Raw genomic sequence first — 12,129 nt, 5'->3', positions numbered from 1 at the left:
AGTGGTTTGATTTTAATGCATTCTTTCTCTGCTACTAAATTCCAAAAAATCAAAGGCTTTCAAAACATTTTCTCATTATACCTGTTACTACATGATTTTATAGGTAGGATGAAAACTCGTAAATCAAGTTACACATCAGTTGTGGTGAATCTTCCTGTTTTAAAGAAAGAGAGTTGCTTGGTGTACGTGATTTTTGTCATGTTATGGCCAAAGTATTGTGGTGTCAAAAATACAGGTGAGTTACCTGTGTTCATTTTTATGCATGCTATACTTTTCAATGCCATTAATTATTTCTAACATTCATAGCTGTATGTTTGTCTTGGACTGCTGCTTGGAGGGAGAGTCATAATGGGTTATGAGGCAGTTTGATAAAAATTGGATATTTACCAGAAATAATGGTTCCAAAATTTGTCAGTCTAGGAATCTCACTCTTGATCTATGAAATGAGGGAGTTTTTATTTTGAGAAAATAGCCTTGCACATGCTCTCACTATATGTTTGATAAAAAGCTATTATATGAATAGCATTTTTATATATAGCATTATTTTCTTTTTACTTGTCATATTGTTTATGGATGGTATTCTGAAAATATAAAACTATCAGCTAAGAGACTCAAATTTTAAAAAAACCCAAGTATTTCAAAGCAGTGTGACAAGTTAACATATATTAGTAGAGCAGTATTCTACTAATAATGGTGTAGAGGAAACGGTTTTGTATTTTCATCAGCATAATATGACATGGACAGAAGCTAGCAAATGTGTAGTGCTAGCAAATATTTTAGGCTTTGCAAACACAAGTATTCTGCCTCTTAACACTAGATGGCAGACAAAAATGGGAAAACATTTCATTGTTTTCAGGGATAGAATATTGAATAGTTAATTGCCAGCTTGAATGAACATTCACTGAAAACTCTCTAAGTAATCAGAACTAAGATGATTGAACATGTGCTTGTGACAGCATGGATCTTTCTGCAACCTTTCATTTGGATGTGCTTTTTGGCAAAAACACTGAAAATAACCAAGTGGAACTTTCCTGCATTATTTTCATATTGCTTTTTTATCTGTTACTTCACTTCAATATTTTGCTCTCTTCAAAGAGCTGAAAATTCTAGAAGCCTTAGAAAGGGTTAAGCAACTCAAATAAAAGAGAAACTTTAAAAAAAAACTGTCCTTGCCAGGTAGTCACATCATTGTGAAATTGTCCTCTGTAAATCCAAAGAGCAAATGATGTAAGACTTAGATTGCAGCTGCTTAGTATCTTTGACTTGCTTCAGTTACCCAAAGTAATCAGGCTGCTTTGCTCCTTATTGTCATTGAATCTTAGACAATAACGTGTAAGTAACATGTTTGCTAAGGGAGCAACCCTCTTCATAGAATATTATAGTGTGCCAAATATTATGTAAACAGTTCACCTAGAAGCCAGTAAATATTTTGTATCATTATCCGCTTCCTCTCCCAGATACATCCTCTAGAACATAAGGGTCAGAATCCCCAAGATTCTGAATCTTAGTCTAAAATGTCAGTTCTCCTAGCTAATTGTGATGTGCATACACAGTACTAGAACTGCAACAAATGCCACCAAATCCCACCTCGTCGTTCTTCCACAGTGTTTGATTTCCTGTGTCTACACTGCTCATAGCTGATGGTCTCTGCCCTCTTGTGCATTCTAGAAATCTATCTGCCAAAACAAGAGTATGCCAATCAAATAATTATAAACTAGGTATGAATAATGTAGTTGATTACTTAGAATTTAAAATTCAGACTTGTGTTGGAGGTCATATTATAAATTCCTCTTCAGTCCCCTGTGATTATCATAAGAGTCATTCTGTCACCTTTCATCACTCAGAAAGTGATAGATGTGAATTTTGTTACTGCAGCATCTGGTTGAGTGTATGATTGTGCAAGTGTCTATGTTGCCATCTTATTGCAAACGTTCCATACCTTCTTGGTGATTTCTCATGGGCACCTCCTTGCAGCACTGACCCCTTCTTCCTCACAGCACAACCAACAAACCCGATCTCTCTCCCCACCCAGCTATCCCAGTCTTTTGTAGCCCTCATTCTTACTGGACACAGCTGTGGCCTGTTAAGGGCAGGCCTGTTCCTAATCTTTGGTGATTGGTGCAGCTGCAGCTCCTCAGGGGTGAGACTGCCTTCTGCACTATTCTCTTACATTCTATCCCTCCACAGTGTCACCCAAGGTTTTTTTGCATAAATGGAAGGAGATCAAAATGCAGGGTCTCTTTAGGTCTGCTGGTGTTAATTCACTGTCCATAGTGTTTGCAACTGATTACTGAGTATTTCTGGAGACACTGACTGTCATTTTTATTTACATTGTCTTTTAATTAAATTATTGATATGGCTGATCTTTGCTCTGGACCTCTCTCTATTGTACTAGGTACCATCTTAGCATTTTTTCCTTTAATAAAAAGCTATGTTTTTAATTTCATATCTGTGGAAAAAGTGCATTGTTATTCTTGATCAAAACCAGTTCATCATAGTTCCTTCTCCTAAAGTTACACATATTTCTCCATTTTTCTTCACTCTGACTAGCCTTGGTGAAGCTCCTTTTCTGTCAGTTGCTTTCCACAACCCTGGTGGCAGGTGAGCTCTCAGGCCATTTAACATCCTAATAGAGAACCCAGACTGTCTGGAATGCTGAAAATGAAAAAGAGAGTTTTTGGCAGAAGCCTGTGTAACTGATTTATAATTATTTATTTCTGTCTTAAAATAGCCTGATGGAAGTTGTACGAGAAAGAGTAAAAGCTCTGTACTCTATGAGTAAACACTTTATTAAAGTTGCATGACATTTTACAGCACCAATAGGAAAGAAACATTACTTAGAGAATGACTTACAAATTGTGGAAGATAATTCTAGCACCATAATAAGAACATGAATTAAGCAAACTGGTTCCAGGCTTTGGACCCAGTAGCACCCTCACTCACTGCTGTCACTAACAGCTGTAAAATCAGAAACTTACCTAGTGAATGAGGTCAGCAATAGCAAATAATAAAGTTCTTACTAAAACAGGTTTAAAAGTTATTGTTTCAGATGTAATCTCCCTAGGGATTTAAAAGAGGCACGTAGTACTCTGCGTAGTTAGTGGTGCTGTTTTGTGGTGAGTATCTGGGATATGCCTAGTTACAAGTCACAGGGGGCCCATACACATTTTTTTTCTCTCTGGCTTTCATTCCTGTAGCTAATTCCTACTGGAGGATGCACTCAATTTAGAAAGGTCTTGTTCCAAAATATTGCCTAACAGTAAGTATAGTTGTTTGATGTGTTGCAGTCCTACATTCTAAGGCTGTATAGGCCTTATTTGCTGTAGCCTTTAGTCTTACTAAAGCAATACCCTCTTCCTTTAAATACACAGTTAATTTACTCATTTGGGAAATGAACAGAGTTTCTTATAAAGTGGCAGACATCCAGGTCATGTGTGTGCAGGAGAGCAGTGTTTACATGCACGTAACACATGTACACCAAACACAGATGTGCACAGTTCCCTTCTGGTGTATAAACAGCGCTAGCAGGACAAAATATTGTCCTGTGTTCATTATGATATTGATTGGAAAAGTTAAGGGTGGTGTCTAGTTCATCTTGACTGGAAATGGATGAGATTTCGGGTTGTCCTGACATTTTCTAATAATCTTTTGGCTTCACTAAGAGCTCTCCTTCCTGACCAGAAATGGTTTTGTCTGAATCAAAGCTTAACTCTTTCTGAGGAATAAAGTTATTGATGCTATTTATCATTTTGTGTCTCCTTGTGGTGACAATGGCATTGGTAGCTGCCTACACTGCATGACTCATTATATGCTGTCTGTAATAATGTCTGTGATGTATTTGTCTCTGTCTTCTCTAGGCACATTGCCTTTAGATGTAACTTTTTAACTATATAAGGTTGAAGTGTACTGTTAAGTTGGGTCCAAAGAACCTTGTATATTAATATAACTACTATACGAATGGTGGGATTCTTTTTTAAGAATCCAGAACTGTAGGAGATTGTACAGCATCATTAAGGTGTACATAATTTTAGTTCAGTAAAAAAGACTTACAGCAAAGTAGTTTGTCCATCATGTTCTGGAAATAAGCAGAATTACATTAGTGAAAAATATGGACCTACCTTGCTGTAAATGCATCTGTGCTACAGGCTAAGTATTGAACAGTATTCATGTGTAACTGTTACTAATATCCTGTAGTAAAGAATCCATTTGCTATCCATTGCACTACTTCCAGAAGCAGTTCTCATAAAATTATATGCTACTGATATGTATTTACATCTTTTACTTACATATTTACTTAATACATCTCCTCAAATGTAGTCTCTATCAATCGGGCAATTTCAATGCAATGCTATAGCGACTCATTTTATCTACCCCAGAATATACTACTAAGTAAGTATTTTATGTAAAAAAAGTATTAAGAAGTAAATATTTCTATCATCTTCTTGGTAACTGAGTCTTTTACTGAACAGTCTAGTCCTTTTCTCCCTATAAGGCCTATGGAAGCTCTTTGTACATTTTAATGTTTGAAAGTAAACAGAATCACATCAGCAGTAAGGAAATATTTTTTGATTTCTCTAAGATTCTCTAAATATGTAGCAAATCATGCAAAAGTTTGTTTTTCTTAGTTGGTTTTCATGACTTGTCAAGTGCACTAATGATAGTCTACTAGCTCTTCACATCTGCAGAATCTTACTGAGAAAAGAGGCAGACCTGGGTTTCTTACATCAAAAGCAGACAGCAATATTTCCCACTTGATCTTTTCTTAAATAGGAACATTTTAGAACTCACTTATCCATTCCAAAGTAAAAGACTGCAGACCTGTTCCTTCACAAGTTGTATTTAATAAGTATTGTCTGTCAAAAATTAAACAGTTTCTGAGTTTTAGAAACTGGTTGAAGGCATTTAACCCTAAAATGCATATATTCCTGCTTCCACATATATTCCTCACCTGGCTTGGCAAAAATAATCTGCAATGCACTGCAATTCATGCAGTTTTTGGAAGGCAAAGATTGTGATGGGACTTGACACACACTCAGGTCACGTGGAATTCATAGGTCAGGGGAAGTGTTTGTCCCCACCAGCTCAGCACACCCCACTCACCACATGTGGAATATTTCCTCTGGAGCCCCTGCCCAGGAGAGGTGTTGATGAGCATGAGTGAGCTCAGCATTGCACTGTGAAGATGATCAGAGGGCTGGAAGATGTAGCCTAGTGAGGGAGACTGAGTGAGCTGGGCTTGTACTCTGCACCAGGCAGTGCAACAATAAAGGGGATAGTAAAATAGCTGTTTCCTTAAGGTAGGGTAAACCCCTGAAATATGGATAGTGAGGAAATCTTAGGTCCCTTCCAATGCTGGGAACTCTGTTTTTGTGCAGTATCTGAGAGACATTACACGGATCTTCCCCTGCACAGATGGCATATGTGGAGGGGTTCCACCTTCTTCCCACAATGTGGAGCCTTTTCTTTTGTGTGGCAAACAATCAGACTGGGATGTCATCTAATTCAAAATATTCACCACTGTCAGCACAGGCTTTAAGTACAAGGCTCAGTAGAACAGACATGAACTGTTCAAGATCACTAACTCCCTGAATAAAACATTTTCCACAATGCTCTCAGTGTATCTTGGTCTGCCTGGAGGAGAGACAGCTTCAGAGGCACTAACAGTGCCCATGCAGTGCCTAGGAGGGTGCTGGCAAGAGGTCCAAGCCAGGTTTTTACTTAAGTTATGCCAGAAGAATGAGAGAAGGTGGCCTGAATAAGGGGAGGGTCTGGTGACACATAAGGAAAGGTTTTTCACAAAGGAAATAAGCATTTGTAACCAGTTACTCAGGGAGGTTTGGGGTTCTAAGCTCTTGATGGTCTTCAAGACCTGACTGGACAAACCCTGGGTAAAGTGCTCTGAATTCAGTGTTTTCCCTGCCTTGAGCAGCTATGTGATTCTGAAATTCAGATCAGATAGCTAAATTGGAGTCTTAATCTGTGAGCTGAATCTCTCCCTTTAGCTAACTAACAAACATTAGATGACAGTCCACCCTGAGAAGTTCAGCAGAAGTTAATTAAAGTAATTTAGGAAAAGAATTCAACTTGGACAGATACAGTTTGCAATGAAGCAAGGCTGGGCAATGGGAGGAAAATATTGGCATAAAAGAGCAGCTAAGACTGCTTAACCATTTTCACCGATTATCCTAATTTTCTTTTTTCAGCAAGTTATATTCCCAGAGTGGATTAAATTTCAATTTAACATTATCCTGACTATCTACTTGCATGGATGAAAAAGATTAAAAGGGAACAATCATAAAGCTATGAAACCATTAACACATATTGTACTAATTATATGCAAGATGGAATAGAGTCTTACATCACTAGGACAATTTTAACAAGGAAGGCCACCACCCTTTTAATAAACATAGAGAAGGTTACTTGTTTCACAGTGTGCTTGCCCTTTAGCCTGTGTCCACATCTGGATCCAACACCTGGGCTGTTGCCCAGACACTGTGTGCTGTGTGTGTAGACTGAGGAAGAGTTGTGTGTTCCCAGGGATCATGTTGGACCATACTAGGCATAGCTGATAAAACACATTTGCCTCAAATATGTCTATCCATACCTTATGTGTTGTGAAAAATCATACAAATAACTATGTTATTCTGGTTAGTCTTCCAACACTATCCCAGAATTGACTTTGGTTGCATATACTGGGCTTCTTGCATATAATTTCTTGATATTGAAATATAATAATGAAATATAAATTTATGTTTATCTTCCATGCCTGACCCCAAACTTAAAATTCTGTTCAACATGTTCCTGTCTCAACCCACTTAATCCTAGCTCTGCTGAGATGGATGTGTTTACATCATATCTTGCTGGAAGAATAAAGAACCCTCTTGCCTTTTTGTCAAGTTATGGAGTGAAGATGGTCAAGGTAAATGATTTTGAAGCACACACCTTAAAATTAGTCTACCTCAAAAGACAGAGATCAGCCCAGCTGCTCTCCAGCACAGTTTTTGCTATTAGCAGCATTTCCAGAGGTTTATTGTTTGTGGTCAAATTAGTTACTCTTCTGCAAGTTGCTGGTTGAAGGGAGAGTGAGGGTTAAAGCAATCCCATTTGTTCCCTTATGGTCTTGCTATGCCTATTTCCCACTAATTGAGCTAGATTCCAAACTGAGGGGGAAAACTAAAAGGAAACAACTTCAGGAATCCAAGTTTCCTACAAATAGGCCTTAATTTAGGAAAAAAAATCAGGTATATTAGATTAAGTTGTTGTGATTCATACTCTTTGCAACACAGTCTTAGAGAAAAGCTTTTGTAGACTCAGGCAGCTGCAGCAGTGTTCAGCCAAGTCTAGATAATGGATACTTACAGCTGCTGTCAGTGGAAAAGCTTCCTGAGATTGTTCAGCTTCTCTGTTGTCTGTTCTCACAGTCTTACCCTTTCATGAGCTATTAACATCCATTGCCTGGTGGCAGATAAGGGGGAAAGAGGGAGAGAGAACAGGTCATGTAGGCTTTCCAAACTTTTGTAGTCTACCTCAGCATCCTCTTTATGAATTTTGCCCTTCATGTTTGTTGGTACATGAAAACCTTTAGTGGCATAGAAGTGGTAGTCTGTCTGTGAGCTTCCTGAGCTGGTCTTCTAATATAATTGTGATCACAGTGATTCATCAGCTTAGGTTTAGTATTATGTACTATATATGCAGCATGGATATTGCTTTTCACCTTACTGGTTTCCTGCTGAGAAAGACTTCAAACTACCAGTGTCCTGACTGTAACCAGAAGGATATGGGTGCCCTAGCTTCAAGTAAGATTGCGTACAAATATCTGTTATTTTTCTATTAAACTGATCAATTTTATTTAATCTCTCTCTTTTGTGATTAAGAGGGCAGGCTGAGAGATAAAAAAAAAAGAAATAAGTTTAAATTTTCTATTCTTATCTGCCACAAACTTAATGCAAAATCATATGGGAATGTTGAAGAACAATGAATTTCCTGTGTTCATGACACAATTTACATTTACAAAAATGAAAAGGTTTAGATACTGAAAAATGATCTCACAGACTTCAGCACTATAATAGAATAGAGACCTTTGTGTATTGTTTCATCATAGAGACCTTTTCCTTAGTTGGATTTGCCACTGAATTTTCACTTTTTTTTTATTAAATTCTCAGTAGACTCACAGTCCCATTACAAGTAATTTATTTCACATGTGTTATTTTTCATTTTGCTGAGAAAAAACTCTAAGTCTTGACCATGTTTTGAAATAAAAATATTATTTTTAGGGCAGTACAAATATTTTTCATTTTACTTTAGGACCAGGTGACTTCAAAAGAGAGAAGAAGGGAAAAAAGGCTATGGAAAAATGTATTTCTTTCTCTGTGCTGCATTTAGGATGTGGTCATGCCCCAGGAGCCTGGAGATTGCTGTTATGATGTGCTCAGGGATCCAATTTTATCTACGTATAAACCTTCCTCCCACTTCTCCTAAAGTGTGCTCCTCTGGTTTGCGTAGACAGATTTTTGCAAGAACTCTCCCGAGTAAGGGCATTTGAGTGCGAGTCTGGCCACAGCTATTTACCAGTTCGGGTTTTGACTGAAGTGAGTAATTGAATCACATTGAGCCTCTGAAGTTTGCCTTTTATTTATATCTTCCCCCAATTGTGTGGCTCGCTCTGCCATTGGCTGCTGTCCCTGCAGCCTACCCGAGGGCTCTGCAGTTACATAAGGCTCTGTCTGCTGGAGCCTATATAAAGCCTTTTGGCATGCCAGCAAGAGGCAGAATCTTACCACGATCCAAGCCCCACTGCTTTAGTTCGCATGAGCAGGAAGATTTGCTCGAAGATACCCTGAAACTGGAACCCAGGCTGGTCTGTTTGCCAGCCAGTGCTTCACTGCTGTCAACCTCAGTCGCAAGTGGCAGCTACCGTGAGTAGCTTCTGTGCATCATGAAGAATTTTTCATTTCCTGTGCAGGATAACACACATCAGACCGAGAGTCCTCCTCCTCACAGATTCCTGAGTTTGACAAATCAGTCAGATCCTATTGGAAGACCAGAAAGAGACGAGCAATTAGCTCAAGTAGAGATTGCTGTGCTGGGGGTCATATTTCTGACAGCGTCTGTGGGCAATTTCATTCTCATTCTCGTGCTGTGGCGAAGAAGAAAGAAGCTGTCTAGGATGTATGTGTTCATGCTTCACCTCAGCATTGCTGATTTAGTGGTAGCCTTTTTCCAAGTGCTGCCTCAGCTCATTTGGGATATTACAGATGTTTTCATAGGGCCAGATTTCTTGTGCAGAATTATCAAGTATCTACAATTGCTGGGCATGTTTGCCTCTACTTATATGATAGTGGTCATGACAGTGGACAGATATCAAGCTGTTTGCTACCCTATGGTCACTTTCCAAAAGAAGAGAGCTCTCTGGAACATCCCCATTTGCAGCAGCTGGTCTATAGCACTGATTCTTAGCCTACCACAGGTATTTATCTTTTCTAAGACTGAAATATCTCCAGGTGTCTTTGAATGTTGGGGTGAATTTATTCAGCCCTGGGGGCCGAGGGCATACGTGACTTGGATTTTTGTAGTTATATTCTTCATTCCCTCAGCAATCCTTATCACATGCCAGGTCAAGATTTGCAAAATAATCAGAAGAAATATAAACGTGAAAAAACAGAATGAACGTGAAGCAACAAATCAGAATCAAGTCCTGCCATCCCGAGCAAGCAGTGTGAACTGTATTTCAAAGGCTATGATCAAGACAGTAAAAATGACAGTGGTGACAGTTGTTGCCTATGTTCTGTGTTGGTCACCTTTCTTCATTGCCCAGCTGTGGTCTGTGTGGTTCCCCAGCATCCTGACCGAAGGTAAGATGCTCTCCCTCTGCCACAGCTGCAGAGCAGGCTGGCACACTGCTGTCGAGTGCTTTATGTTTGCATTTTGCTTTTGTGTAAAGGTTACGTGTGGTCATTTGAGGAGGATTAAAAAGAAATACCTGGATTGATTATCTCCTATATTTAATTACATACAGGGAGCTTCTTGTGTTATGTGATCAAAACATCATGCGTCTGCTTTGTGTGTGTGTCTGGAGTGATTAACAATTTTAAGATTCATGAACAGCATGGGGAAAAGTATCATGTGCTTCAGCAAAGCCTCAGACTTTTAGAGGTTTTAGGTATAATAGCAGTATTTTGGGTTCTTGAGGTGAAAAGAAGCAATTGACTATTCAAAGTAATAAAATTGTTTCTTATTTACTGGGTAGAACAGTGGAGTTATGAGACATCTGATTTTTTTTACTATTGAAATTGTATTGATGAAATCTCTGTAGTAAACTATGAAACAACCAAAAGTTGTCAACCATCTGTTTATAAAGCAAAAAAACAAGCCTGAGAGAGTTATCAAACACCATGTTGTAAACAAGAGTGGGCTTGTCAAATTTATGCTATTGCCTCTTTGTGAAAGGCAGACTCTATATGTGACTTTAAAATCATCTAGTCTAAATAAAGAGGAAAAAGAAAGAGGAAAAAATATAATAGTCCTGCCTGATAAAAACAGTAGTTTCTGAACTTTGTTTTAAGAATTCCTCCTGTCAGTGTGAATTTGAGTCTTATTCTACATACATTTATGTCAAAATATATACCTGTATTTATTTGTATCTGTTTAACAGCTTAGTAATTACTTTTAAAATTAATGCAACTGCATCAAAAAAGAGCTATATGAAACTATTTAACTCTGAATGCATACAATAAAGTGTGCTTTATACCTTCAGCAATTTCAAATTGCATTGATATGGGAATTTCCTAATATTAGATTGGTTTTAGCATAATAATAGATAGAGCAGAAAGCAGCAGACTGAGAAAATGTGACTTATATTTATAAGAGTGCTTTATTTAGTCTCTCATTCCTTTAACTGCTTTCTTCTAGGTTCAGCATTCACCATTATAATGCTCCTTGGCAATCTAAATAGTTGTGCCAACCCATGGATTTACATGTATTTCTGTGGCCAGATTCCACATTGCACAAGCAAGCAGCTGGAGAATACCTCGGCTCAAGAGGAATCCGTGTTCACGGGGAGCATTCATCTCGCAGACAGAGACCCTGAGGAGAACAGTACCTCTGCATAACTGCTGAGGGCTTCTTGTTGTTTTGTTACATTCCCTCTGTTCACAAGACATATTGATATTTTACCATCATCCCTTATTTTGTGGATAAGGAAGCCGAAAAATTGTTTTTTGTTGTAAAAAAATATTTCTCTGCAGTTCTGTAGCATATTCAGAAAGCCTGACTCAGTGCTTCAATCACCACTGTCTTATAATTCCTGTAAAGACTGACAAAGATACATAAAAGTATCTTAGATATTTTGTGTTCTGAAGTACTTCCCCATCTGTGATTCTGGATTTCTAAAAAGTAAAATTTTGTTACTAACTGGTTCAACAAATTGAAACGTAATTAAAAAGAAACCTGATCTAATTAAACTTAAATATGTTTTCAGAGTGAACCATGAATTGTTCATCATTCTGGTGTGATTGAGGGACAATCACAAATCTTGAGAAGGCAGCACAAAGTCAGAAAAAGCTTTTGCCAGCTCTTACTAGCACCTGGTTTAAATTAACTCTTTATGTACATTTATAAAATGCCAAGCAGCTTAATATAATTAAAAAAAAATAAAAATTGGTGTGCTCGTGACATTGAACCCCTACTTCAGTTTCAAATTCCATTGTGAATTGCAGGTATCAGCAGCATAACAGCAGTTCAGGTTTTTTGGCTTCACACCATGGGATTTGATTTTCCATGCATTTCCTGATGTGTAAGCAGTTAACTGGACACCTACACACACCCCATACACACACATATACATACTCTAAATAAAAGTGGGTGCTAAGAGAGACACATTCATTTGGCATTCAGACCCATTTGTTCTAGCATGAGATTTATTGACAGAGAACCAATTATTATTTTATTCTTTATTATCCCTTTAGGTTCAAATTCAAATATTTCCCTTTGCTGTAAAAATAAATCTGCATATCTTTATTTCAAATGCCATTTGTTTGTTGGTTTGTGGGTGTTATATGCAGGTAGCTATTTATTTCCTTTCAATGTCTGCAATCTGATCAGAGGAATATGGAACAAATATCAGCAAGGCCC

The 12,129-nt window shown here is 37.9% G+C and overlaps 1 protein-coding gene across 1 annotated transcript; it reads left to right on the top strand.

The window, feature by feature from the left end:
• Positions 1-8,797: 8,797 nt before the first annotated feature.
• LOC132073620 (arg8-vasotocin receptor-like) lies at positions 8,798-11,923 on the top strand. The gene is made up of 2 exons (XM_059472761.1): positions 8,798-9,851; positions 10,909-11,923. The coding sequence occupies exons 1-2, from the start codon at positions 8,936-8,938 to the stop codon at positions 11,106-11,108; spliced, it is 1,116 nt and encodes a 371-aa protein (XP_059328744.1). The 5' UTR covers positions 8,798-8,935; the 3' UTR covers positions 11,109-11,923.
• The last annotated feature ends 206 nt before the right edge of the window (positions 11,924-12,129 follow it).

The sequence above is a fragment of the Ammospiza nelsoni genome, chromosome 5 (genome assembly GCF_027579445.1).
Source record: "Ammospiza nelsoni isolate bAmmNel1 chromosome 5, bAmmNel1.pri, whole genome shotgun sequence".
NCBI lineage: Eukaryota > Metazoa > Chordata > Aves > Passeriformes > Passerellidae > Ammospiza > Ammospiza nelsoni.
Note: the sequence above shows the minus strand (reverse complement) of the source record. Positions and strands in the feature narration are given on the sequence as shown.

Coding starts and splice junctions, on each gene's coding strand:
- LOC132073620 (XM_059472761.1), top strand. CDS start 8,936: ATGAAGAATTTTTCATTTCCTGTGCAGGATAACACACATCAGACCGAG. Junction 9,852..10,908: donor CCCCAGCATCCTGACCGAAG/GTAAGATGCTCT, acceptor GCTTTCTTCTAG/GTTCAGCATTCACCATTATA.